Source organism: Syngnathus floridae, chromosome 3 (genome assembly GCF_059516105.1).
Source record: "Syngnathus floridae isolate MCC-2025c chromosome 3, RoL_Sflo_1.0, whole genome shotgun sequence".
NCBI lineage: Eukaryota > Metazoa > Chordata > Actinopteri > Syngnathiformes > Syngnathidae > Syngnathus > Syngnathus floridae.
Window position 1 is genome coordinate 16,035,145 of NC_142415.1, and position 26,373 is coordinate 16,061,517.

At 42.8% G+C, this 26,373-nt stretch overlaps 4 protein-coding genes across 8 annotated transcripts; 3 read left to right on the forward strand and 1 right to left on the reverse strand.

Annotated features, from left to right (window-relative positions):
- Positions 1–47: 47 nt before the first annotated feature.
- Positions 48–2,939, reverse strand: gnpnat1 (glucosamine-phosphate N-acetyltransferase 1). The gene is made up of 6 exons (XM_088372035.1): positions 2,742–2,939; positions 1,632–1,799; positions 1,492–1,554; positions 1,253–1,380; positions 1,056–1,117; positions 48–854 (listed from the first exon to the last, which is right to left on the reverse strand). Exons 2-6 carry the CDS (start codon positions 1,783–1,785, stop codon positions 707–709), a joined length of 555 nt encoding a protein of 184 aa, XP_088228161.1. The 5' UTR covers positions 1,786–1,799; positions 2,742–2,939; the 3' UTR covers positions 48–706.
- Positions 802–9,798, forward strand: LOC148400811 (E3 ubiquitin-protein ligase AMFR-like). 3 transcript variants are annotated; one of them, XM_088372031.1, is made up of 15 exons: positions 802–934; positions 1,014–1,216; positions 4,042–4,353; positions 4,555–4,647; positions 4,730–4,894; positions 5,681–5,833; positions 5,937–5,977; positions 6,162–6,294; positions 6,390–6,523; positions 6,612–6,722; positions 6,808–7,004; positions 7,081–7,184; positions 7,250–7,390; positions 7,987–8,186; positions 8,281–9,798. In XM_088372031.1, the coding sequence occupies exons 3-15, from the start codon at positions 4,099–4,101 to the stop codon at positions 8,438–8,440; spliced, it is 1,887 nt and encodes a 628-aa protein (XP_088228157.1). In that variant the 5' UTR covers positions 802–934; positions 1,014–1,216; positions 4,042–4,098; the 3' UTR covers positions 8,441–9,798. The 3 variants fall into 3 exon arrangements, with proteins under 3 accessions (XP_088228157.1, XP_088228156.1, XP_088228158.1); XM_088372030.1 differs by lacking the exons at positions 802–934; positions 1,014–1,216 and adding an exon at positions 3,443–3,609; XM_088372032.1 differs by lacking the exons at positions 802–934; positions 1,014–1,216 and adding an exon at positions 3,443–3,609 and having other exon boundaries at positions 8,011–8,186.
- A 1,182-nt stretch (positions 9,799–10,980) lies between these two features.
- On the forward strand, positions 10,981–13,073 carry LOC148400812 (leukotriene B4 receptor 1). The gene has a single exon (XM_088372033.1). The coding sequence runs from the start codon at positions 11,042–11,044 to the stop codon at positions 12,083–12,085; it is 1,044 nt and encodes a 347-aa protein (XP_088228159.1). The 5' UTR covers positions 10,981–11,041; the 3' UTR covers positions 12,086–13,073.
- Positions 13,036–26,327, forward strand: esrp2 (epithelial splicing regulatory protein 2). Of its 3 annotated transcripts, none has more exons than XM_088372028.1 (16): positions 13,036–13,182; positions 13,362–13,514; positions 13,924–14,052; positions 17,620–17,733; positions 18,248–18,362; positions 18,478–18,573; positions 18,907–18,961; positions 19,188–19,298; positions 19,391–19,523; positions 20,086–20,128; positions 21,028–21,329; positions 21,410–21,637; positions 21,718–21,916; positions 22,453–22,639; positions 23,012–23,207; positions 25,611–26,327. In XM_088372028.1, exons 2-16 carry the CDS (start codon positions 13,383–13,385, stop codon positions 25,770–25,772), a joined length of 2,202 nt encoding a protein of 733 aa, XP_088228154.1. In that variant the 5' UTR covers positions 13,036–13,182; positions 13,362–13,382; the 3' UTR covers positions 25,773–26,327. The 3 variants fall into 3 exon arrangements, with proteins under 3 accessions (XP_088228154.1, XP_088228155.1, XP_088228153.1); XM_088372029.1 differs by lacking the exon at positions 13,036–13,182 and adding an exon at positions 24,486–24,586 and having other exon boundaries at positions 13,189–13,514; positions 25,611–25,758; XM_088372027.1 differs by lacking the exon at positions 13,036–13,182 and having other exon boundaries at positions 13,189–13,514.
- Positions 26,328–26,373: the final 46 nt, after the last annotated feature.

A 26,373-nucleotide genomic window follows, 5' to 3' on the forward strand; every position in this document is an offset into this window, starting at 1 on the left:
GATTAAGAAGCATCTGTGCTGCCCTCAGATTTCAACCACAAAAAAAATAGGTGGTATGCTGTATTTTACAGCTGTTTTATTTACTTTTGTACATATTTGGCAATAAATTACATTAAATACATTCCCCAAGCCCAACTAAAAAAAAAGTCACTTAAATATGAATTTACAAATCTAATTTTTGAATAATCCGTCCCACCCATCACAAATGTAATCATCGCAGCGTTACAAAAATAAACCGTTAATGACATTGAATATTCATAAACTTCTGTTGGCTTACACCGATTTTAAATCCTATGGGAGTTACACCTTCACCGAAATCAGTCATTTTTCAGATCTGATTATTGTTCTTTGGTTACTTGCCTTTCACAATGATTTATTGATGAATTATTGGATGCTTAAAGGAAATAGCTAAATGCCTGGCTGATTTATTCAAAGTTTCTGTTACCATTGTAACAAAAAAAGACATTTACAGACAGTGATGATCCCGTGTTCAGAGTTCTGCTGTAGTGAGGTAGCCACGGTTACCAAAACAAAAAAAGGATGGGGTGGGTTCAACACATGTTTTAGTTTACTTCAGCTGTGAAGTCAGGATGTTACTCTTTGAGATTACTCAGTGTCTAAATGACGCACTCCGAACCACCATAATGTTCTCCTTGTCTGACGTCAGAGGTCAGCGTGGAAAGTTGCGCTCGGAGCCCAGAGTTCCTCAATTGGAAAAGCGACACTGCATGTAAGTCTCGTCTGAAGCGCCGTAACCGAACTTTTGATAGAAAGCAACGTTTTTGGGTGCGCATTCCAGTGTGATTTTATAACAATTGAGTTTTTTGCTGAGTAGTGTCAATGTGGACATCAACCTGTGGGAGAGAGAAGGACAGGAAATTACAGGAGGAAGACAAACCAAGTCCTCTTCCGAAAACCAAGCACAATACTTGTGGTAAATATCCTTAAGCAACATTGATCATTTTCTCATGAGAAAAGATGTTTGTGGTCAAACATTAGCATTTCCTTTTCAGCGAAGGTAACAAAAGTGTGTGACCAACCAGTGGTACACTCACAATTTTCCCAGCTGTTTGCCTCTGCACACGTCACTAACCACTACTTCCTCCACTCGGCCTCTCTGCAAACAAACACCTCCACAAATTGAGTTCAAGCTCAACAGTCCACTTGTATGGAGCATTCGCACCTCAGGGTCTTCGGTCATCTCATTAGTATGAAGGTATGTAAATGCACTTTTATAAAGTCACAAACATACCTTTGCACAAGAATGAATGAATTTATGCTCCGTGATTAAAGTGGCCGTTGCCACAATTTGACCAAGATTGGTGTCCTCGACCACCACCACATAGTAGTCCCCTGTTTTTTTCATGTGCTCAAACTTTTCTGAAAGATAAAAAAAATAATAATTTCGCTTATTACAATCTAGGAAGAAATTCGCTGTTAAGCTACAGCTGCTCAGGATCACTTTCATTGAGTCGAGTAACTTTGACTTACTTATAAACTGGTCTGCGGAGACATCACCCGTCTCGGTTAATTGAGATAGAACCTTAAAGAACCCTGATAGACAAAAACAAGAAACATGTTGGAGTAAGAACCTCAAGTTTGTAGGCCATTTTAGCAGATGGTTCACTCACCCCTGTTGAAGTCGGCAGGGCAGAGGGGCCTGAGCACCAAGCCTTGGCCTGGGTTGGAGGGCGAGATGAGGGGGGAGAAGGAGACACTGTTGTTGCTCCAATCTAACTCCCGAAGCAGAGAAGGATCAAACAATGGAGTCTCGTCCAGCAGCATTCCACAACCTTAGCCTGGGAAACCCACAAGAATATAAATGAGCTCTTGCGGAGAATACACACTCATGAATGTGCGTGTGTGTATGTGTAAAAGGATGACAGAGAATTTCCAAAAAACAACAGTAACGTTCAATAACGACTGTTTGCTTTAACCTTGACCTGTCACACAAATTCTCAGCCTGTTTAGGGTTCATACACCTTTATTGAGGTCAAATTCAAGCACTTTAACAAATATGACACTCTGTACGGTATTTCACAATTACTCAATAATACTTTGGATTTCTGCGTAACTTGTTTTATTTAAACAATTTCGTAGTTCCAATATTTCCTTTTTGGTAAAGTGACATCAGACTTCTTTACAAGCTAGTGTGCTCTACAATCAGTCATAAAATCCTATTTGTCTATACAGGATATGAGCCAGGTCCCAGAACAGAGGTTACCATAGCAACAGAATATAGCGTGTTGCTGTTGACTCGTATGACTGTTCCACAGAAAGCAACTAGTTACACCCCAACAAGACCAATACGATCAAATACAAACAGCCCTGCAATAAATGATCGTCAAAACTGATGTAATTAGGTGCTACTTAATGTTATCTAACATCTGTCAAATAAATTAGATAAAGCCTGAACAATAAAATCCTCAGGAGGGATAGGTTTCAATTTTATTAGTTGTTTGAAAGTCCAATGTGTTCAAAGTTCATTTTGTTTCCTTTCCCTTCAAGTACTGCTCGTTTTTGTTCGATCAAAACTATTTCCAAATAAAATCATTGGACGCCTTCTAATTTGATGTTGAGTAGTAGCAACTTTCGATTCAAATGATGAATAAGACCCATGAAACGAGTTCTAGATTGACACTAAATCGTGGCAAGAAAAAGCAAAACTGTCACCACTTCAAATGCCCACATTTATTTAAATTTAGATGCTAAGCGGCTAGCCGGCTAGCTAAAGTACTTACCGGTAAACAGCAAGCAAGAACAAACGACAGAGTAGAATTTCCGCAACGAATTAAGGTAGCTGAGAGGTTAAACTCTTCTACAAAATGCCGAGTAGGTCAAGCAATATAACTCCCTTTCGAAATGATGCATTTTTTAATGGCCACACCACCACGGTGGGTGTTTGCGTCTGACACTGTGACGTGGCAAAGTTCCCAGTGGTTGCAGTCGCACTCCGATGACGTCATTCAAAAATGTAATTGTATTATTATTATTTTTTTTAATAGTTAAATGACTTATGAAACCAACCAAGCTAACCTTGACATTCAAACACTACATTTTTTTTCCTGTCCACAAACAAAGCACCAACACTTATTTAAATAATTTAATTGTCATATAATTGTTGCTTTTCCTTACTGCATAATAGCATTGTGGTTAGCGCAGACTCATAGTTGCGATTGCTAAAATACAGAGGTATGTATTGCGTTTCATTATGAATTCAATGAAACTAAGTTCACATCTATAACCATAAATGGAATTTTTTACTTAAGATATATGTGGAAATAGTTAGCCATAAATGGCATTTTTTTTCTTAAGATATATATGGAAATAGTAAACCTATGACAGAAAGCAAACCAGATACGAATGATCGTAAGCAATTTTATTTTAGTAATACTACAGATGCGAACATATGTTTAGTGGGCGACTGGGGGACGTCGATCTCGAAAATGATGACGTAGTGACAAGGCGCAGAAGACAGGAGCCTCCCCCTTCTTTGGCAGCTGCTCGGCGAAATAAACATGACGATGTTGACAATGTTTTTCATGGAAGACTCCTAAAACCCGCTGCGCTCGATACAACGCGCAGGTTGGACATTGTATATGAGATTGTGTAAGTGAAAGTTTAATGCGTGTCAATGTCTCATCTTGAAGCAAAGAGTGATTAGCAAAGTAGCTAATGTTAGCCAACTTAGAAGCTAATGTTAGCTGACGTTAGCCGTGCGGAAAGATCAAATCCAACGTTGGATTCGGTATTATTCAGCGTGGCGCTGAGAAACTCACTTTGTTTATTTTAAGGGAGTGTCAATAAATGAGCTAAATATGTTCCGAAGGGGAGGGCTTGATGTATGGATAAACTCGGCAGGCTAGGTTGTCGTGCTAACAGGTAAACGTCTCACCTGTTTAACGTCATTCTCAGCATTCCTAGCACAAAACGTATTCGTTTATCAGAACCAGCCCGTCGTCAATGTAGTCATGCAATTGCAATCTGCATTGAACTAAACTCCTGGATGTCACCTCAGTTAATGAACTTGTGCTTTTAAAGGTCTCAACCGGGGACAAACGACAGTTTTAACAAGGGGAAAGAACACTCGGCGCAGAAATGCCTCTGCTATTTCTGGAGAGGTTCCCATGGCCCAGTCTGCAGACCTACACGGCGTTGACAGCGGTTCTGCTGGCAGGGAGCATCTTCAGCGCCTACACCACTGTGACCGATCCTGGCTTTGGATCTTTGGAAGCGGATGAGTCCCCAACGCCCACGGATGTGGATCTAGAACATTTGAATAATGATATTAGTAACACAGAACTGGCAACCACTGTCTTATGGTATCTGGTGACAGACAGCCTCTTTGTATGGGTGAGTTTATAATTGGCTCCTCATATTACACAATCGTTCCTGAATTTGTTTTTTATCTTTGTGGCTATTTTGAGCAGAAATCAAGGGCAAGTTGTGGCATCGATTATAAAACATGGACGGCTGGATATGGCCCACAGACATTTAATGCAGAACCTGTGATTATATATATTTTTAAAATGTCTGCTTTTGTTCTCCTTTTAGGTGCTAGTGAACACAGTCTGCTGTTTTTTAATGTTAATCGCAAAAATGATCCAGTATTTGGTGTTTGGCCCTCTCAGAGTCAGTGAGAAACAGGTGAGTTTGCAATACAAATATCCCCAAGTCTCAGCAAACATGAGTGTTGTTTCTGATTCTCTCTTAACTTGAACTCCACCAGCATCTCAAGGACAAGTTCTGGAACTTCATCTTCTACAAGTTTATATTCATTTTTGGCGTGCTGAACGTACAGACAGTGGAGGAGGTGGTTATGTGGTGTCTGTGGTTCTCAGCACTGGTATTTCTTCATCTCATGGTGCAGCTCTGCAAAGACCGATTTGAATATGTAAGTTTTTGTTTTTTATCACATACTTCTTTTTTTTTTTTTTTTTTTTTTTTAACAGACTCAGTTGTACCTCAGAAACCCAAAGGCCCAATTTGTTCTGACAAATAAACCAAAGTTCAGTCTAGATTACGTGATTTTACATTATCCAGAATTTATATTCCATTGTAAGACATTTCAAGTGTTTTTGGAGGTTTCCCTGTATTCCAAGACACCTCCGGCTAAGCACGGCTCCACAAGCATCATATGATACTTTGTTTTCCACCATCTGATACAGGAGCGTGTTGCCCTGTAGCCAGGGAAAATGTATGAGTGACCTAATAGGCTGCAACATTCTGGTGCTATTAATAGTGCTCAATGGGGTTCCGTCTTAGGCCTTACAGGGACCTCTGTCTGTCTTTTCGATTAAGATTCTTGTTTACAATACTTCCTTCCAGCGTCTTCAAACAGCACTGGGCGCTTGTGTCATTTCGTCTTTTCAACTTTATACTGAGCTGTGCAAAAGTGAATTGTGGCTTGTGCACATACTGCGATTGCCACACACATCTTGTCTAATCTTTGTTTGGGAGCCAACCTCAGAGTTGCGATATAAATGTGCAATCCGGCAGCCCACCATTTTGCCTTGGTGTTTTCTTAATGACATTTAAAATAGTAGCTATGATTCCAGCGAGTTGTTGTGCACACAAACATGAATATTTGGTTGCGTTTAAAAAATAATAATAATAATAATCCTGTAGCAACCAACAGTCTACCCTTAACTGTCCTTGTCATTGTTGTTTGTTGTTGTAGCTGTCCTTCTCGCCCTCCACTCCCATGAACAGCCACGTGCGAGTCATGTGTCTGCTTGTCTCCCTGCTGTTGGACTGCTGTGGTCTAGCAGTGGTCTGTGGTATGATGGGGGAATCTCATGGAATGCACACTCTTTCTTTTATGGCCGCAGAGGTAAATGTCTCTCTCTCGCTCATCATCGCATGTTTTTTTTTTTTTTTTTGCACTTGATTGAATCTATATGGAGCAGACTAATATGTTCGTCTGTTGCCTTCAGTGCCTGATGGTGACTGTTCGCACAGGACACGTCATCATGCGGTAAGTCCCTTTAAAGCCTGCTTAAGGCCGGTCAGTATCCACGTGATATTGCATACGTGAATTGTCTTATGAGCTTTTTCACTTGTTAATTTGGATGCAACTGATTAATAGTGGACATTGTCCCAGGATAATGGCCTTGAGTCGTTTAACTTGTCATGTTCCTTCTCTGTTTGTTCCTTTGTAGCTACTCCATCCACCTGTGGGACCTGAAGCACCCAGGAACATGGGAGAGTAAAGGAACTTATGTCTATTACACAGACTTTGTCATGGAGTTGGCAATGCTCTTTCTAGACCTCATGCATCACATTCATATGCTGGTGAGGCAATAAGTGGAACTGAACAGACACATCCGCCTGCTTGTACCTCATCCTCCTGTAATGTTCGACCTTTTCGTTGATATGTGGCCTATCAGCTTTTCGGTAACATCTGGCTGTCCATGGCGAGCTTGGTCATCTTCATGCAGCTGCGATATCTCTTCCATGAGGTGCAGCGCCGCATCCGCAGACACAAAAATTACCTTCGTGTCATCAACAACATGGAGGCCAGGTGAAAAGAAATCAATTGTCCTGAAAGTATCATTTGCTATTTTTCCCCTTTTAAACAAACTATTCATTTTCCATACGCTCTGAAACAGATTTGCGGTTGCCACTGCCGAGGAGCTGGCAGCGAACGATGATGATTGTGCAATTTGCTGGGATGCCATGGTGACAGCGCGCAAGCTCCCCTGTGGTCATCTCTTCCACAAGTGAGATTGATTTTGTAGGATTTGACGAGACCTAAAGAAAGAGTCCTATCTGCGGTGTTTTGCATGTGTATTCTTTGTGTTCCAGCTCTTGTTTGCGCTCTTGGCTGGAGCAGGACACGTCGTGCCCCACTTGTCGCACGTCGCTCAACATCAACGACGAAGGCGAGCAGGCCAGAGGCCAGCAGCAGGGCACCCGCATGGTTGACAACGCCGGCCCCGCCGGAGCCGCTGCAGATCCGAGACCGCACATCAATCAGCACAATCACTTCTTCCACTTTGACGGTCTGCCTGCACGCACAAAAATGCGCTTTCCACACAGTGTGGGAGCTCGGCACTTTAATCGAGCATTCTCTCACAGGCTCACGCATTGCCAGCTGGTTGCCCAGTTTCTCAGTAGAAGTGATGCACACCACCAACATCTTGGGGATCGCTCAGGCTAACAACTCCCAGCTGACAGCCATGGTAAGCTTCTCTATAATTTTTTTAAATACTCCCTGTGATTTTTTTTTGTACCTGTGTATCGCCAGGCCCATCAGATCCAGGAGATGTTCCCTCAGGTGCCCTCCTACCTAGTTATGCAAGACCTCCAGCTAACCCGCTCTGTAGAGGTCACCACTGACAACATCCTAGAGGGGCGAATCCAGGTGCCTTTCCCTCCACCTGCACAGGTCTGTCATCTGTCAAATTTGAAGTATTCTCATATAGCACTGGCATGCTTATTATGTTGGTATTGGTCAACTTGTGCTTTCCCACGTTGGTTTCATTTGGTGCCAAACTTGATGCATGTAGCTTGAAAATGCAAAACAATAGGTTAGGGATGGGCAAGTACAGTAGCAGGTATCTGGGTCGATACCAGCCTTATTTCACGATATCGGTACTCGTGATTTTCTGATCGTAAATTCAAAATTTGAAAATTCTCATTAAAATTGCTTTATTATGATGTCTTCTTAAAAAATGACCTATCATTGTTTTTGGGGAAAATTTCGGTACTTCAAGCAGACCTGAGTACTCGTACCGGTAACGATCTGGGAAAAAAAAGTAGTATCGAACATCCCTACTTCTTTTGCATGTAGGTGGCACATGCATGCACATGGGTAAGTGCAGTGCCATGAAAAAGTACTTGTCCTCTTCTCAAATTCTTACCAAACTCTGAAGGAGCTAAGTAAGTGTAAATACTACACAAAGATAACCCGAGTAAAAATAAAATGCAGTTTTATTAAGGATTGCTTGAAGTTGACCATGAAAAGGTTGAATATGGTTGTAGGCCATTGAACGCGGTGCATTGCAGGTGAGTCCTGCACTCGACGAACAGGCGGGACCCAGCGGAACCGCTGCCGTCGCCGCTGAGGGTCCCAGTGAGCCCGACAACACGGAAGCCAGAGGCGGTCGCTTCTCTAAGTCTGCTGAGGAGAGGCAGACAATGTTAAAGCAACGCAAAGAAGAGCTGATCCACCAAGCGCGCAGGTACAGTGGCACCTCGAAAACCAGAGGCGGGCAAATTTTAATGCATTTAAGCATTTTTATGTTTGATGCCCACACATTCATTCCACCGTTGCAGGAGATACCTGACCAAAAGTCCAGAGGAGAGGGTTGATGATATTCCCAGCCTGGAGGACGAGGAGGAAGACTCTTTCTCACTTTTCGACTCTACAACGCTGAGGCGTCGATCCACGGCGGCGGCCGCAGAGAGACGCATGCAACAGGACCCCGAGCCCTGAAAACAAAAGCTACAGATTTCAGCATCCACCGCTAAGGCATGACATGATGACAGTGTTTTTAACTCCTCCCCCTCACGATGTACATGCAGTACAATCGGCGGTAACCATCACTTATTCTCGAGGCTGGACAATCGGGACGGGCCTCGACGTCACTCTTTGCAGGTAAGCTACTGGGAGCATTGTCGATCCCAATGCTCTTTGTGTACGTGCCACACATTGAAAGCAGCAGCTTGAGCAGGCAGGGAGCTACAATGTAGTTGAGCTGTCGGCAGAGCAATTTTAAGAGCATGCGTTGCGTTCAGAGAAACCAAGTCTTTGAAAAGCTCTTTGGTTATTTGTTTTTCCCCTTCCAGGATTCTTATGTTCTCTTCCGGAAAACAAAAACATCTGATGTACTAGTGTGTTATTTTATGGCTTTCAACTGTGAACTGCAGTCAATGTAGGCAAAATCCTTTTATTATTTTTTTGGTTCGCTTCTTACCCTTGTGTAAGAGAATGTCACTTTAGTATTTTTCAGTCTGGACATGAATGTTTTAATGCTGCAAACAGAAGTATTGATGTGTCAGATGTATCATTTCCATCCGTTGTTATTTAACCAGCAAGGGGAGTATATTTAGGTGTGTACATTTTTGGGGGAGTTCTAATATCTTCTCTTGTAAGCAACAAAGAGGAAGTATTGTTTTGTATAAGTGTGATGGGTTTCCTTCTTTGAACTACTCTCTCTGTTGATGAATTCTTTTCAGAGTATTTGGCATCTCATGTCTGATTTTAGCATTTTCAAATAGGAAAAGGGTGAATGGAATTGTTTTGCCTTTTTTATTCAAATAGGAAGGGGGGGGGGACATACCAGCAAGCAACATGATCACTATTTTTTTAATTTGGAGATGTTTTATTTTTCATCGATTAGGTTTTTTTTAAATAACCGTTCGTCTGAAGGTTGATTTGTTTTTGGAATTGAACAATTCCAAAAACAAATCAACCTTCAGACGAACTGTGAATTGAATGCTGTGTATGGTGGACAGCCTCCAGGTTCACCACCCTTGTTTGAAATGCTGACATGGGATGGTTTTTGCTCGCTATTTGGGGAAGGTTGTTTGGGATGTGACTTGGATTATTGAAACAAGAAGCATTTGGATTGTTTTTTTTTTAGTCACTTAAATCTTAATTTCTAAAAATTTCTGAATTTATCAACGATTAAAAGACATGTTTTTGGACTAAATGTTACCAGTGTAAATGTGCCTACAAAATAAGATGGTTTCATCATGGGTCATCCTGTAAATTAATTTTTTTTGTAAATGATATACAGAATACATACTCAATAAAAAGAAACAAGTGGCTGCAGCTTTTTAGCAAAATAATGTAACTGTGTTCCTCATTCTTAACAGGAACTACAAACAATGTTTTTAAAATGTAATGCGGTTCAATAGAAAAAGCTAACTAACTAAATATTAATTAATGCTGTATATTTATTGTTTTAACTTTTACCTGTATCTTATTGAAGTACAGGTGCTACACAAGTAATCCCCATTCAAAAAAAAAATAGTAATGATTTATTAATGCTCATATGTTAATCGTAATTACCAGGAGGCTGCCTTCTCAATTAAATTAATGTATGCCAGAAAGATTGAGATAGCAAGATAATGGCAAGCTAGCTATTCACTCGTGCCAAAGAGGCCTATTCTAACATTAGATCAACTCCATTTTTGCACCTGCACTTCTTCACTTTGAGAGAGACCAGTCAGCGCCATTTTCTTCCTCCTACTTTCCTTCCTTCTTATCATGGGGAAACATTGACATTCAAACAAAAAGAGTTTGGACCAATGAGGTTATTTAACTCACAGAAGAGACTGGTCAACAGTGAAAGTTGGACTTTGTCAAATAGCTGATGTACTTATGACCGTATTTTGTTATTTGCAGAGATTTTTTTGCTAATTATTGTCTTGCATTATGAGTCGTGGATGGATCAGTCGGTTTATGTATAGCGCCAGTGATTTTGAACAGAAGATTTAATCCTGGTCAGGGCAAACTTTTATGGAGTCAAATTAAATCTGACTGTCTCTAAGAAGATTTACTTGTCTACTGTTGCAATTTAAGTTAAAAAATGTAGTCTTTCCCATTCTTAAATATTTATTTTAAGTGTTGACTTAACTCTGGTGAGTGTGGAGCTACACAAACACTGAAGAGGTGTTCAAATCATCTCTGCAGGGGTCGATTCAATAGTGGAGTGTTCTTGCTCTCATACCATAAAATTACATTTTCCTTCATCATTACCAGGAAAAGTTGGTATATCAGATTATCTGAAGTTAGCATATTAGTACTATACTGTGAGCAATAATTCAACAGAAGACATTACTCATGCATTCTGTCATGTGCAGTTTGAGATCATATAATATGTTGAGTTGATGTGCATGAATGCATATTCCTAAACCTATTGTTGATCGTATGGTGAAAGCATGAGTCACCCTTTACAGGAACTTGCCCACTTTTTCATGCAAAGAAAGAGGAAGTGAGGCCTTGCTGGTGCTGCACTTTGTTTTTGCTCTTGATGCAGACGCCAGTGTCAGCACCTCACATTTGAGCGAGCTCTCTCCTCTGGATGAGATGGCCGCTGAGGAATTTGAAGGTGGAATGGTGGTGGTCTGCGTGATCCTGGGCCTGTCCTTTTTGGTCGGGACCCCCGGCAACCTGCTGGTGATTTGGACCATCCTGCGCCACGTCAAGCAACGCTCGCACACGGTGGTGCTGATTCTTCACCTGGCGGCCGCCGATCTGCTGGTGCTCGTCACCCTGCCCTTATGGATCTACTCGTTGGTCCACTCTTGGGTGTTTGGAGAGGTCTCCTGCAAAGTCATGGGTTTCATGATCCATTCCTGTATGTACGGCAGCGTTTTTCTCATTACCCTCATGAGCGTGGAACGTTTTTTGGCCGTGCGCTATCCCTTCGCCTCGGCCGGATGGAAGAGGCAAAAGGCCCTGAGTAAAGCCTTGATGTGTCTGTGGACTGCGGCCTTCTTGTTCAGTGTGCCCGCACTCCTCACACGGGTTGTTGGTGAGGATTCAGGAGAGGAGCACTGTTTGTACAACCAGTACTCTTCAACCACTCAGGAGCTGCTGTGTGTGCTGCTGGAGACTCTGGTAGGCTACGTTTTGCCGTTCTCCATCCTGGTGGTTTGCTACGGCTGCCTGTGCACCCGCATTACTCAAATGACCTTCAAGTCCAAACGCAAGTCTACGGTTCTCATTGCCAGTGTGGTGGTGGTGTTCGCCATTTGCTGGACGCCCTACCACATAGGAAACATACTCTCGCTGATTATCCTCGCCACGGAGACGTCCTTCCCGCAGGTTGGAGAGCATTTAGAGAATGCGCGCAACAACATGACCTACATCAGCGGAGCCATGGTCTTCATCAGCAGCACCATCAACCCGGTTCTCTACATGTTTGCCGCCCGTTCCTTCCGCAGCTCTTTGCGGGAGACGGGCATCGGGAAGCTCTTCCAGCATATCTCCAGCACCTCTCCAGGTGAGGGCAGCAGGGAATTCTCCTTTGTGTCCAAGAGACAGAACAGAACAGATCAGACCAACAGCTCTCACTGTGACTCAGAGACAAAAGAGCAAACTAACATTTGTGAAAACAACCCATCATAGCCATGTGAACTAATGCTCTATGGAACTGCTTGTACATACCAATATATCCCTGTTTTTACTTTAATGCATCTGAAATGTAACTATTTACGAGTACATGTATTGCCATGGAAATAAAGTACAGTAATGTTTTGATTCTTACCAATATATTAAGCTCTCAGTGCAACGACTGTTAACCCAAACCGCCATAATGACTGCAGATAAAACACTGAAATTTCAAAGTGCCTTATTTTAGTCAAAGCATTTTTTGTTGTTATTTCCATCTTTGGGTAAGTTTTACAGCACTGTGTAAGTCAGATAATAAAAACTAGAGGGGAGATGGAATAGTACCAAGTTCCTTGTCAACAATTATTCTCATCAGTGTTATGACCAGTAGGTGGCAGTGTTTGCACTCATTTTCTTTTATTGATTACTTCCTTCTCCTAGACATGATGATGGAGTTTGCTTCAACGTGATGAAGGGCCACCTCTGCATATCTAATGATATCCAATACAAGTCAAACCCTCCTTTGAAACCCCGACTGCTTCAATTTTGTATCCAATTTTGGGATAGCTGTCAAACATTGTGACCTATTGGAGTATAAACGCGCCTTTGAAACTTTAACTCCATTGGTTTATCCAGGGCAAACAGGTGGAGTCTAACAGATATATTTGTGTTGAGGTAACAAAACACAGAATTTGGAAATCTTGGCAATAAGGACTTTTATGCTTAATGGACATTCTCAAGTGTGAAATGTTACATCCATAGATGGATACAAATAGTTACACATTAATTATTGGTTGGAATGCCTCATGGAGCCTTCTATCACAGCCTTTTCTTTCATACTACTTCCTGGTTAAACGCCACTGACCAATCAGATAACATAATACGCCTCATTGTCCCGCCCTCACCTTTGTGAAACAGCCAATAAGAAGACGCCTACGGCACTTGCCTGGCTCAAGGGTTGAGACACACACAGGTAACTAAGAAAAAAAAAAAAAAAAACTGAAAAACCCTCCAAGGCTTGTTATGGAGTTCGTGTGAACGAAACGCGGCTTTCCACCCTTCTTTACCAGTCAAACCAGTATCGCTGGATAGAACATTCTCAAGTACAGCAACAGGTAGAGTGACTGGCCGCAAAACTCCTTCGTGGCTCCCTCTGAAAATAATCTCCCCTCTTTTTTTCTAACTCTCCCCTTACCTCAATTGAGTTTCCAGACCTTTTTGTTCGCTCTTCTTATCACTTGGAAAAAGGTGAACCCTCGTGTTGTTTTTAGTTTAATCTTTGCTTTAATTGTAGCTTTTACCCTTGTGGTCCCTGATGGCTTCGCACAGTGATACTCTGGTGGTGTTCTTTGGGGCAACAGCTGGTGCAAATGGGGGTAAACTGGGTTCGGATGAGAGGGAAATAATTCTCTTGGTGTGGCAAATTGTGGACCTACGTGAGAAAAAGGTACGGCCCGTTCCATCGTCCAGTGTCTTATACTCGACTGTGCGTTTGTGTACTTTTAATTCGGTATCGTGTCTTTAACTTTTGGTTGACATAAATCAACACGGTGTGTGCTAATGCTAGCTGTTTAGCACCTTCTATACAGGTGTGCAGGTCAAATGTCGCTGGGGGTGATGGTGGTGGTGGGGGGGCTCTCTCTTTCTAATTTTTTTCCTTGGGTTTGAACTATTTGGAGCAAAAACACACCTTTTTGATTTACCATGTCAACTCAGCTCTTTACTATTAAATCTCCTTTGCAACCACATTGTCATTTTATTTCTCAATTGTCCATTTCCTCTATGGGAGGCCAACCTGTTAAGTAGGTTGTTTCTTATTACCGAGACATGGAATTCTAAAGGTTTGTTCCATTCAGGTGGGCAAGCTAAACAGATGTCTTGTCAAGCCAGACACTTTGGAGCTTGCAGATCAGTGCAAAGAGGAGACGGGCATCAGTTTGGACGACCTTGTCAATGCCGACCCCCTGGATAACGTTCTGCAGCAGGTGAGTCTGGAAGACCCCTTGAGCATTTTAAAATCGTCTGCTGACCTCCGACAGCACGTTCTCAAAGATGCAATGGAACCTTTCAATGAGACACAATTTTTTCCAGAAATGTATTTATTTAAAAAACAGTTGTCTGTAGGTAATCAAGAAATTGCAGGAATCAAAATGTTGCCAATTTATAACCTTTATGAACTTTAGAGGCAGTGTTTGAAATAGCATTTTAATGTTCCAAAAATTCAATAATACCACTCAGAAATTAAAGAATTAGAATCTAAAGATGAGAAAGCATTAACCATGTGAGTACAAAAGTAATCTTGGCACTGTCCTCTTTGTGTGGAGTTTTCATGCGTTCCCTGGTCTTGTGTAGTTTGTGCAAAAAAACATGTGAAGTACCGGCTTTTGTAACAAAAGGGGGAAAATGACTTTAAACATGTTCATAATGTACTGATGCAAAATCATAATGACTTTATTTTAGCAGCCAGCCTGTCATCCCCTCACTCGCTAGTTTCACAAGATGGTTTTCCCTCAACTTGTTTGAACTTTGTGGCGTTAAATCTTTAGTGCCCACTTTACAGTGTTGGAATTTGAGGAGCTTGTAGGGCACGTTTAGTCCACAGATCTCTTTATGCTCTAATACAAGAACAGCAAATCTCCTCGATGACCTTTTATGGAGGCGGGTTGGCGCTAACGTCTGAAAGTGTCTACAAGTTCAGGATCTTGCGTTGCCCCAGGTTGTTAGAGATTATGCGTCATCGCAGGTCCGGTCTTGTCTTGGCTTGATTCATCCTGCAGACATCTGGAAGGTGGGTTGTTTACCTGCGACCACACCTATCTCTGAGCTGGAGAAGGGAGCGGACAGTAATTGTCAAAAAAATTGAGCAACTTTGCAAACGTGTTTGTTTGCACTGGGTGCTCCTTTTTCCATCCTTGTCAGGGTTTCTTGAAAGTCTGTCTTGATCATGCTTTCATGCTAGCGCTGTTTTGTATTCATACTCAGTGAACTACACAAGGACGGTTAAGTTTTCAATCGAGGAGGGTTCCCTCAGGTTAGTTTGTGTGCTGAACCTTCAAATATTAACCCAAGCAATCACTTGGGTCTTTTCATTCCTTTTGTGTCACCCATTAATCTCTTGCCATTGGTCTGTTTGTGGCTTGTTTTTACTCTGCTTCACCAAGGGAAGTAAAAAAAAAAAAAAAAAATGCAATTGATGATATTGCTTGACATTTGCGTTGATGTTGTGCAATACTTAAGAGGCCCGTCCTCTTGTTCTGATTCAGTGAAAACCAAAGTGTCAGTCATCTTCCCCCAACTTTACATTCTTAACCAGAGGTTCTTGAAGTTTGGTTTATCAAAACACAGTAACGAGTTCTTGTGTTGACTGAGTTGTGACAAGGAATGGGCATAATAAGATTCTGCACCACTAAATGATACTGTTAAAATATGCCATTGACATGTATGCAGATGTCACAACTTCAATGATCTATTGTTGTTTTAGAAACGCGCATTGCTAAAAGTTGCTAACTTGGCGCATTTGCAGCATGTCACAGCCCGTTTGGTGATGCATGCAACATATTCTTAGGGTGAAAGAAAATCACTCTACCACCTTTCAACAAACACAACAACCTTGTTTTGCAAGGTGGCAAAGGTTACACTAACTCTCCGGGGAATTTCAGCCTAAATCAACATGCGAAGAGTCACAAAAGTTACTCAAATCAAACATGCATCACCTCTGCTGGGAGTGTCATCAAATATATATATATTTATTTAAAAAAAAAAAGAAAAATGTCACGCACATTTGGAAATTCTATTTACTCTAGCCCCGGAATTCTCTGCATACCCTCTCTGTCTCGCTAGGTTGTGACAAGTGTGATTATAAAATTAGCGTCAATATTTAATGTTTGTTTGTCTAATAAATACCCTTGGTGGTGGTTCTTTAGATGCCCTTTAACACTTAAGGACTTCCATGACACACCCTGACGCTCTTATCGGAGTTTGTTGCAACCACCAGCAACAGCCTTCCTCTCACCTCCGCTTGAAAAACACTTCACTGGGGAGAGACTTGTGATAGGACCACGTTCAAAGGCCATCTCCTCCCCCTCAATTGTGAAAATTCCTTGTAGTTGCTTCAAGCATGTTGGAATGAAATCTCCGGTTGTATTGTTCGAGTCAGCTTACTACTTCTCTTTTTACGTTCTTCTTTTCTTCTCAGTCCTTGTTGAGACAGGTTGGGAAAATGTGTCGAGTTAATCTGGATGCTCGCTGAAGAGAGCTCTCCAACACATTTGTTCAGTTTGAATGAAAAATTGCGGGTGTGTCACCGCTGCTGGAGAAACTTGCATATGGCCAACCTGCTTAATCATTTGGCAAGCCTTTTCTTGTTATGAGGAAGTCTGGTTGTCACTTGCCGTGTGAAGCTAAATAAACAATTTTTTTGGTAACATCTGTGTACCAGTGCAGAATCTGCACTTGGTGACGATTGATCATCGAACCGAAACTTGTAGCTGTAGCTAATTTAGCTCAGGAATTCTCACTGGATTCTATTGACAACTTTATGATGATTTATCATTAATGAAACTTGGGTTTTTTTTCCCCGAAATGTTACTCTCTTCATTTGTTAGCAGATATTTGGCCTGGCCTCGTGGCCCCGCATTTGCTACGCTGAGAAACGGGTCCAAACATGCACCTGCAACATTCACCGTCTGATTATCAGTCATATGTCGCCCGTGGCCACGTGAGACTTCTGCCTGTCAGCCAATTTCACTCGACCTAATTTATGTTGTCGCCTATGGCAGCGTTTGGGATTCAGTGGGTAGAAGATCTTTTTCAGTTCCCCAGGCCAGGGGAACTTGAGAAACAACTTTTCTCATCTTAAGATCCAAATTGGAAGTTTAGAAACATAAGACAGGTCAAATTCCAAGAAAAGCTTAACTAAAAAATGAAACCGATTTTAATCGCCACCAAGTTAATTAAATATTGTTGTCTTGGTGTGAATTGGCTTTACATCGGCTCCAAAAAGGTAGCCAAAGTATTAGTGGGATTTATATTTTTCACATTGGTACTAAATAATTTCTAGCATCGGGTTGACACAACAGTGTGTATCTGATCTTTGTGCAGGGCACTGGTGTTCAGGATCGGGTTTTAGCATCGCTTAAACAAGGCAGGTTGGACCTGTATGGCCGCTTGACAAGCGTGGTCGCTCCCCTCCCACGCTCCACAAACAGTCAAACCTGTCAGACAAGCCTCGTTTGTGACGACAAACGCACGCAATCCAAACAACAAACATGGCACCGCCTTCCCTTGTCTGCCCTTCAATCTTTAGTTAATTCTCACTTTCCTCTTTGTTACCACTGTTTGCACAGCAGTTGAATTGTACGCAAACTTTAAAATAAGCGTGTCAATCAATTACCGCAAGATACAGTGTCGGTTGTCCCCTGCACAATCTGACGATATTCTATGAGCTATTTCTCCTTTGCAAATATAATTCACTTTGACAGTGACTACAAGCAATACTTAATTGTTATCTGAGAAATTACAGTAATTTTTTTTGTCTGTGCTTGGTTTTGCAGTTCCAGCAGTCAGTGACATCGGAACTGAAGTGTCTCGACAGGAGCTCTTACACTCTTTGTGTCAACAGTCCCCTTGTCATCCGACAGGCTCTTCACCCCGAGGCTTCCAAAAAGGTAAATGGGTTCCCACACTGGCAAAAAATAACAACTCAGCTGTTTTTTTGTTTTGTTTTGTTTTTTTGTCTTTAAACTGGTTCATGAAATAGAAAGTAAGAGAGAGGTGCAAGCTGATCAAGTTCCAGATAAAATACTTTTCTTTTTCCTTCCTTTTTTTGTGCCCCAGTAGGAAATGATTGACAGCCTAGACCTTGGGCCTAAATGTACACATTTGATTTAGCGCATTGCAAAATTAAAACATGACTGTAAGACATGACATCATGTAAGAGAACTTTTTTTTTTTTCGACAGTTGCACTTTCATTAGAGATTGAACAAAAGTTTTTGAATCTGAAGAGACTTGCTGCTCTGCCTTCGAGCAGTAAAACCATTGCGCAAAACCGTCACGCTTCTGGCACAAGTTGTTTCATCCCATATTAGGGATATATTTGAAAAAAAAACATTGTTCCATTGTTATAATGTTGAGCTCCGGTTGCCTGCCCGAGCACATCATTGTGGTCTCTTGCAACACAGAATCTCATCCTTCCCGAGTGTTTCTTCTCATTTGTGGACTTGAGAAAAGAGTTTGAAAAATGCTGCCCAAACGCCAACCCTGCAGACAAGCTGGAGCTCCCGTCCATGTTGGAACGTATCTTTTGCAAAACACTTAAATTCCTGAGAATTTTTTTTATTCTCTAACAAGTGTGCGCTGGGATTGTTTGGTCAAAGAAATACCCGTTGCATATCTTTAACCGGGCGTGCAGATGTAGGTCTCGCTGCCGTGTCAGAGCAGCTGATGGGAGTGAGGGAAGTGAGGAGCATGGTGCAGCTGATCCTCCGCATCCTAGCTGAGCCTTACAGTAAGTATCCACCACCCTTGGCATCATCTCTACTCACTTGTGGTGCTCTCTACACGTGGTGATCTACGAGCATCTGGACATTTGCAGAAAGGCACCCGTCGAGCATTATTGAAGTGTCGTCGGTAATTAGCACATAGCTGTTAACCTTCCTGAGCGAACCACCTTATTGTTTGGGTTTCTGTAATTGTCACTTTTGGCACACAACCTGTCTTGCTTGTTTTAGCAGAACTAGCCCAACTTGAATGTCCAACAGGAAGAATGTGCACTTACTCGTTGAGTAGTTGTTAACTTGAGCTGTATGATGTCTTTTTGATAGATTTTCTCTCTGTTTAGATCACATTTTTTCCTGCGTGGAGACTGTGAAGTACAAATTTGATTCTGGCACGTGGTAAGTTTATAAGCCTTTCGACACAAACGTCTTGTTACTGTCACGCCTTGAAGCTGGCTGCGGGGCATAATGTGTTTCAGCAGAAACTGTAGCACATGTATTAGTAAAGCTTTTAAATCTTTGCTGTCAAGCACTTGTCCATCTGTCGCACGCCACAGTGACATTTAAACTCACCGTCATTGAGCTTGATGTGAACTAGAATTTCTCGTGCTGTCTTCCCCTACAGTAGTAAGACAGAGCCAGTAGACAACGAGACAATCATCAGAGCGCGAGGACTTCCGTGGCAGTCTTCAGACCAAGACATTGCTCGCTTCTTCAAAGGCCTCAATATAGCCAAGTAAGTGAAACTGTCTGGATTCTGCACAAATTAGACCATGTACTACTTCGGTAGCAAGTTGAACAGATTTGAAAGATGCAAATATGTTTCAGAGGGGGTGTAGCCTTATGCCTCAACGCTCAGGGCAGGAGGAATGGCGAGGCCTTGGTTCGCTTCATCAATTCGGAACACAGAGACTTGGCACTGGAGCGCCACAAGCACCACATGGGCAGCCGCTACATCGAGGTCAGCTTGAACGCGTATTCCACCGGATGTGTAATAGTGTTTGTTTTTCTGTCAAGTCTTTAATAAGCAGTCTGAGATTGTGAAATAGCTTGTCCAAAACAAAACAAGCCTCAAGTTCTGCTGCATCACTGTGATAAGTCAAACTAGACCACCATCTTGTCGTGGTTCCTGTATTTTCTCCCATGTGGTGTCTCAAATAGCACCCTGACAGGCTGCTGACAGGTCAGCTTGGCCCTCTGTTGAAAAAGAGGCATGCATAGAGTGGTCATGCATTTCTTGTGCAGGCTGCAAAGTTCTCCTCTTTGGTCACAGGCTCCTTTACTGGCTGTTTTGTTAGCTCTGCTCGCTGTTTAACTCCTATTGGTTGGAGTTATGTCGTTTTTTTTTTCTCTGCATGTCGGGTGTAATAAATATTATGGGAGGAACCACGCAGATGGTCGCCACTTTAATATCTACTGCATCAGTTGTGTGGCAAAACAATGATAAAACACTTCAATATATACAGAGCGTGTTCAATCTTCCGGTTTATGACTAAATTCACATTTCCTCCTTGTTGTTTCAGGTCTACAAGGCCACAGGAGAGGAATTCCTCAAGATTGCAGGAGGTCAGATTGAATTTTATTCTCCCTTCTGCACTGTGTGCATGAGGAGTTATTGTGAAAAGCTTTCTGTTTTTGTGCAGGTCTTCTAAATAGTTTTTTTTTTTTTTTTAAACTAAGGAAACAAGCCCCCCCCCCCCCCCCCACACACACACACACACACACACACGTCTCTCAAAGAGTGATTCTTTTAATGGCAGTAAAGGAAGGTTTCTTCTTTAGCTTTCTCCTGTTACCTGTGTGCCTGTCTCATCCCAGTGATCTCCAGCAGCTTATCTTGGACTCATAAAAGATGCTTTGTGAGAAGCTAAGCCCACCCCTCCCCTCCATTCCACATTGCGCACCCTTCCTCATCTCTTCAACCCTCACAGACTAGTGGGACAGAAATTGTACCCTCACCTGTTCTGCCCAACCTCAAAGTCCACATTCCCCCGAGGGGGGAGCAGGCTGACGACCGCTACAAAGTGCAGTCCGGTGCTGACACAAAGCGGGTGTGAAGAGACAAAGCCGGGGCCGAGGGCCTCAGGTGCGCGGCGTACTCGTAACCCGAGAGAGATAGCTCACAAAGAAATTCAGTGGACTTTAATCGGAACGAGCGCAGATCGATGTAGACTGTCACACATTGGCCTTTAAGTAAATACTTCAAGCAAACTACATCATTTATGAAAAGTGATACAATCACAAATCGGTTAACGACAAAAAAAAATACCCTTCCGGAATGACTGTGCAAAAAATGTAAATATATTTTTCAAGTCGTTATTTTTGCAGTGTAAAATCAAATACAGAAGCAACTGGAGCCAAGTAGAGCTTAGCTATCAAGATACTGTAGAAAAAGTGCTTTTTAGAGTATATAAACTGATTCAGATGATCGCTAAGCCCAGAGGCTTCTTCATTTTGATCTCCAGGCACGTCAAATGAGGTGACGCAGTTCCTGTCCAAAGAAAACCAGGTGATCATCCGCATGCGAGGTCTGCCCTTCACTGCCACGCCACAGGAAGTCTTGGACTTCCTCGGTCCCGAGAGCCCGGTCACAGACGGCGCAGAGGGTCTGCTGTTTGTGAAATACCCAGACGGAAGACCAACGGGCGATGCCTTTGTGCTTTTCTCCTGCGACGAGTACGCCCAGAACGCCATGAAAAAGCACAGGCAGATCCTGGGCAAGCGCTATATCGAGCTCTTTCGTAGCACTGCTGCTGAGGTGCAACAGGTCAGTTAAGATGGTCTAAAACTGACCACTGCTTTCTTCTTCACACTGATTTTTATGTTTTCTACATTTGTGTCTGCTAGGTGCTGACTCGCTACCTGTCGACCCCCCTGATATCCACGCTGCCCGCCGCGCCAATAGTCCCCGTCCTCGCCACTCCGCCCTTCCTCCCGACGGCCAGCGGCACTCGCGACTGCGTCCGCCTCCGCGGCCTGCCATACACGGCCGGCATCGAAGACATCCTGGAGTTCATGGGCGAGCACACGACTGACATAAAACCGCACGGAGTCCACATGGTCCTCAACCAGCAGGTGAGACCGCGGTTGGACCTCGTGATCACGTGGCCGGCCGGGACTTAAGAATAAAGCTGATTGCTCGGCTCCCCTCTCAGGGCCGACCCTCGGGCGATGCCTTCATTCAGATGAAATCCCCGGACAAGGCTTTTATGGTGTCCCAGAAGTGCCACAAGAAGACCATGAAGGACCGCTACGTGGAGGTGTTCCAGTGTTCCACGGAGGAGATGAGCATTGTACTGATGGGAGGAACCCTGAACCGCAGCGGCCTTTCGCCACCGCCTTGCAAACTCCCCTGTAAGTCGAGTCTGCTGAGCACTTCAAACTATTGTGATAGTCTGAAAGAAATCATTTTGGCCTGTGTACTGTAAATTGCCTTAAGATTCATGTACCATTTTGTGGGTTCATTTCTCAAATCAGAATGAATGAGTCTGAAGAGAGGATGCCACTTTTGACTGCATGGAGGCAAACTGCACTTTGCCCTTTGCTCTCACTCTCTCCCGTAGAGATTAGATTGGTAGCTGGATTTTTTTTTCTCCAACTGTTTCTCTCCTAAAAGGTTCTATGGCGTCCTTTCAGTGTGCCCACAGCCTCTGAGTCGATGGCAGCTGTTTATATGTAAATATGCCCATGCTGCCATTTAACTGTTTATTTTGTGACAATGGCAGCCTGATGGACAAAGTCAGCTTTATGAATAAAATAGCAAGCATGTACAAAGTGATTAAAATCACCGTTTTGAAAGGGAAAGAAATGATCATTTGAGAAGTTTCTCACGAAAAGTAGACTCAACAGGTGCTTGCTGTTAAATGGATCGTTGTCCTTCACTCTTGTAGGTTTATCGCCTCCTGCAGCCTACGCCTTCCCCACCCCACCTGCCATCTTGTCAGAGGCAGGCCTCTACCAGCCCCCCCTGCTGGCCGCTCCCAGGCCTCTTCAGGCCACACACAGCCCCGCCTTGGCCTACTACCAACCTCAACCTCACCTCTACATGAACATGAACTACACAGCTTACTATCCCAGGTATGCCTGTCACCCTTTTGCTCAATTATAAATCCGTTGTCTTGATGACCTCTTATGGTTAGATACAGATAATTTTTTTACGTGATGTATGGGTTTCTGTAGTCTTTTGTTTTTTAGAATTTTTTTAACCAAAGCAAGTGTTTTTTCCACAAAAATGTAAGTGTCAATGTGCGATCGCTACCGTTTTGACCAAGCAATGCAGCTAGATTAACAGCACCATCTGCTGGTTGCTGACAAACACTGCCGGTTTTTTACTGTCCAGTGTTTCCCAAGCTTTATTTGAGCTAAGTACATCTTGTCAACTTCCTGAAATAATAAACAGAATGAGCAGCAGTACCACTAAGTTATTAAATTGCCTGGTTCTCTCTGCAGCCCCCCAGTGTCCCCCTCCACAATGAGCTACTTCGCAACCTCCCCATCAGTGGTGGCCCAGCCTCACCACGCGGCCGCCGCAGCAGCGGCCGCCTCGTCTCCGGTGATGCCCCAACCTGGAGCTCTGGTGCGAATGCAGGGCCTCCCCTACAACACTGGCGTCAAAGACATCCTCAACTTTTTCCAGGGCTACCAGGTCAGTCTCTGCTACTACCACGTTGAGCCGCACGAGTGTGTTCAAGAGATGTGAGGGTTTTAGTCGAGGTCTTCATGCTGATGCCGAGATTGGTGTGAACAATGGTCATGTGATTTTTGGTGTTGTCACTGCACTCTTGGTTTCAAGTGCCTTTTTGCCTCCCATAATCATTTGCTGCCAGGCTGATTGAGTCGTGAGGTTTGACTTGACCAGCTAGAAAGGATGGCTGGACTTTAGGTGGAAGGTTATTTTGTTCTTGGTGTTTGCCTCTGCTCCCTTTGAATTGTGTGTGATAGCTGACTTTGCTTCTGACTCTGTGATTAGGGATGGGGGTATTTATTTTTTTCAAATTATGGATTTGTTTATTTTAGTCTACTTGTGGATAATGTGGCATTCACTATATTTTCAACTAATTTTGAATGAAAATAATTTTCGCTGTTTCGAGTATGAAACTTAAAGATGATATTTTTAGTAGATGGGATGGAAGACCTGGGATGGGAATAGTTTCACCCACATGCCACTTCTTTAATCAGGCCATTATTGATGTCAGGAGTCCTGTAATATTTGGCCAATCATTTAACAGCTTCCCTGAAAGTTAAGTGAAATGTATTCTTAGCAATTCATTCAACTAAATTAATCTTTTTTTCCCTAAAGAAGATACAAACAGCATTTTATGAATTGGTTAATTGCCTTTTTAAAAAAAGAATTACTCAGAAGAAAAAGAAAAAAAAATAAGCCCAAAGCTTCTCTCACTTACCAACTCTTAACAACCTTTCCATTTGTGTCTTTGTTTTTGCTCATATGCCTATCACTATTGGCCACAGGATCTTGTTCAGTTGTGCCTTGACTTATGAATTCAATGCATTCTGTCACCACATGCAAATCATCACTCTCCATTGAGATGAAAACGACACATCTTTGTAGCATGTTTTTTTTTTAAACAAGGACAAAATGTACTATGCAGAACAGATAAAAACAAACAGAATTGTAATAGATTGTAGGGAATTTCATGATTTATGCTTCAATGCCCATTGACGTTTTGCGCCTTATGGTATGCGTGCCTCAGCCACCAGGTGGCAGTAGAATAGACATTCATTGGGTCACTTGTAAGTCAAGGTACCACTGGATTTACATTGCAGGTTTAATGTAGTTCTTTAAGTGTGAGTGTCATCCTTTAGTGTGTACGTGTGTGTGTGTGTGTGTGTGTGTGTGTGTGTTCACGTAATAGTAAATGCATGAGTGTCAGGCTGACTGTGTTGGTTACCATGCTATGTGTAGTACGCCCCTGAGGAGTACGGCAGCTTGGTTCAGATGAGCGAACAGGCCAGGAGTCTGATTCAGCCCAAAGAATGGCTTTGCCTGTAGGGGCTGACCCCAAGGTAAGCCGTCTCGGACCCCCGCGGGACGAGACGCCGCGTTGCTTCGCTCTTTGTGCTCTCTGACTCAGCTTGCTGGCTTGCATGTTTCCCCAAATGAATCCTTGCTGCTTTTTAGAGTAGTTCTGAGTGTTGATTGCTGAATAAGCTGCAAGGGTCCCTCCCGTCAATATAAACGGGGAGTGGCCCTTGCTGCTTTTCCAAAAAATCTATACATTATGATAACCAGTATAACCTTTTAATATTTTCTTGACGTACTCGGTGCTGTTGCGTTGGAAAAGTCATAGTTTATAGTTTTAATTTATGTCTTGGTTGCATGAATTACAGTTTCCTCGCTAGTCAAGCCTAATAGATGCTTGATACTCTGCAGTTGATGCAAATCATTTATCAAGATAATCTCATCCAGGGTGCATGTGATTATCTTGATAAATGTTTTTACCCACTGCAAGTTTAAAAAAAAAACACTTTTGTACAGCATTTATTTACCAATCCAGCTTCTATACCACCTTCATCCTATCGAGGGTCGCGGGCGTGCTGGAGCCTATCGCAGCCGACTTCGGGGGGGGGGGCATCCTGAACTGGTTGCCAGTCAATCGCAGGGCACATACACATACAATCATTCATGCTCATGATCACACCTAAGAACAATTTGGAGTGCTCAATTGGCCTACCATGCATGTGTTTGGCGTGTTACTTAGCAACTTTTTGGGAGCAGTTTGTCCTGTCGCCTCCAGCGTCTCTTCTCCTTTTCGCTGCTATAGAAAGCATGCTAGTTAACTAACCCAAATAGATCAATCTGAACTGTGTTCTTCTTGGATCAAAATGACCTCTCCTAACATTGCCATCTCCTCCCTTCCTCTTCTTCTCAGGAGTGTGAAATCATCCTCACTCACACTCGCTGGCGCGCCCCTGGTGTTTGGCATAAAATTCAAACCTATTTGCAAGGCAGATGCCTTTTTTCCCCCCTTTTTTTATATCTATACATATGAGCAGGTCTAGGTTTTTTAGTTTGTTTCTTGCTGCGCAGCTCCAGCCGGACGCCGTCCTCATCCTGTACAACTTCAACGGCCAGTGCAGTGGTGAGGCCTTGGTCACCTTCCCCAGCGAGGAGGCGGCGTGCCGGGCTGTGGCCGAGCGCTCCAGTCACGTCTTCTACGGCCAGCAGGTCCACTTGGCCTTCTGCAACTGACTGACTGACTCCAAATGCATTTTGGTCAGCGCGTGTACATGGCTGCTTCCTTCTTACTTAAGCATTTGTCTGCACTTTTTTTTTTTTTTTGTCCAAATCAACAATTATTTTGTGCCAGCTTGAGCAGCCAAAAACCATACAGTCAAGTATGGCTTGAAGGAGGAGGGTGTTTTGGATGCCCGCTTTCCTGCAATTGGAGCCATCTGACCTCGCCTCCGGATTTCGTATTGTTGCTTAACGTGCGATGAACCAACTTTTGTGTTCCGTTTTGGACTCTGCAGCTCCAATGAAAACGTTAAGGACAACAAGGCAACTTTTTGACTTTGTGTGACAAAACTACTGATTTGGTTCCCCCCAACTCTTGCCCCACAAATTGCCTAAATTAGCCAGAGTGCAACACTAGCACTCCTATTGTTAAACCTCCAATAAGGGAGGAGATATATATATATATATATATATATATATACATATTTTTTTTGTTTCATTTTTTCTTTGCCATATATATAAATATAAGAATTGTGAATAAGTGTTAAAAATAAAAATGTTATTGATGAATGAGCACTTCCTTTTCCATGTCTACATAGTGCGGCTCAAGGCAAGC

What these genes read in the sequence shown, in the direction of transcription:
- LOC148400811 (XM_088372031.1), top strand. Translation starts at nt 4,099, where the DNA reads ATGCCTCTGCTATTTCTGGAGAGGTTCCCATGGCCCAGTCTGCAGACC. An exon ending in TTTCTTTTATGGCCGCAGAG is followed by an intron (nt 5,834 to 5,936) that starts GTAAATGTCTCT and finishes TGTTGCCTTCAG; the next exon opens with TGCCTGATGGTGACTGTTCG. An exon ending in ACAGGACACGTCATCATGCG is followed by an intron (nt 5,978 to 6,161) that starts GTAAGTCCCTTT and finishes GTTCCTTTGTAG; the next exon opens with CTACTCCATCCACCTGTGGG.
- gnpnat1 (XM_088372035.1), bottom strand. Translation starts at nt 1,785, where the DNA reads ATGCTGCTGGACGAGACTCCATTGTTTGATCCTTCTCTGCTTCGGGAG. An exon ending in CCCTGCCGACTTCAACAGGG is followed by an intron (nt 1,555 to 1,631) that starts GTGAGTGAACCA and finishes TTTGTCTATCAG; the next exon opens with GGTTCTTTAAGGTTCTATCT. An exon ending in GGCAAACAGCTGGGAAAATT is followed by an intron (nt 855 to 1,055) that starts GTGAGTGTACCA and finishes TCTCTCCCACAG; the next exon opens with GTTGATGTCCACATTGACAC.
- LOC148400812 (XM_088372033.1), top strand. Translation starts at nt 11,042, where the DNA reads ATGGCCGCTGAGGAATTTGAAGGTGGAATGGTGGTGGTCTGCGTGATC.
- esrp2 (XM_088372028.1), top strand. Translation starts at nt 13,383, where the DNA reads ATGGCTTCGCACAGTGATACTCTGGTGGTGTTCTTTGGGGCAACAGCT. An exon ending in ACCCCGAGGCTTCCAAAAAG is followed by an intron (nt 17,734 to 18,247) that starts GTAAATGGGTTC and finishes CTTGCAACACAG; the next exon opens with AATCTCATCCTTCCCGAGTG. An exon ending in ATTCCTCAAGATTGCAGGAG is followed by an intron (nt 20,129 to 21,027) that starts GTCAGATTGAAT and finishes TTTGATCTCCAG; the next exon opens with GCACGTCAAATGAGGTGACG.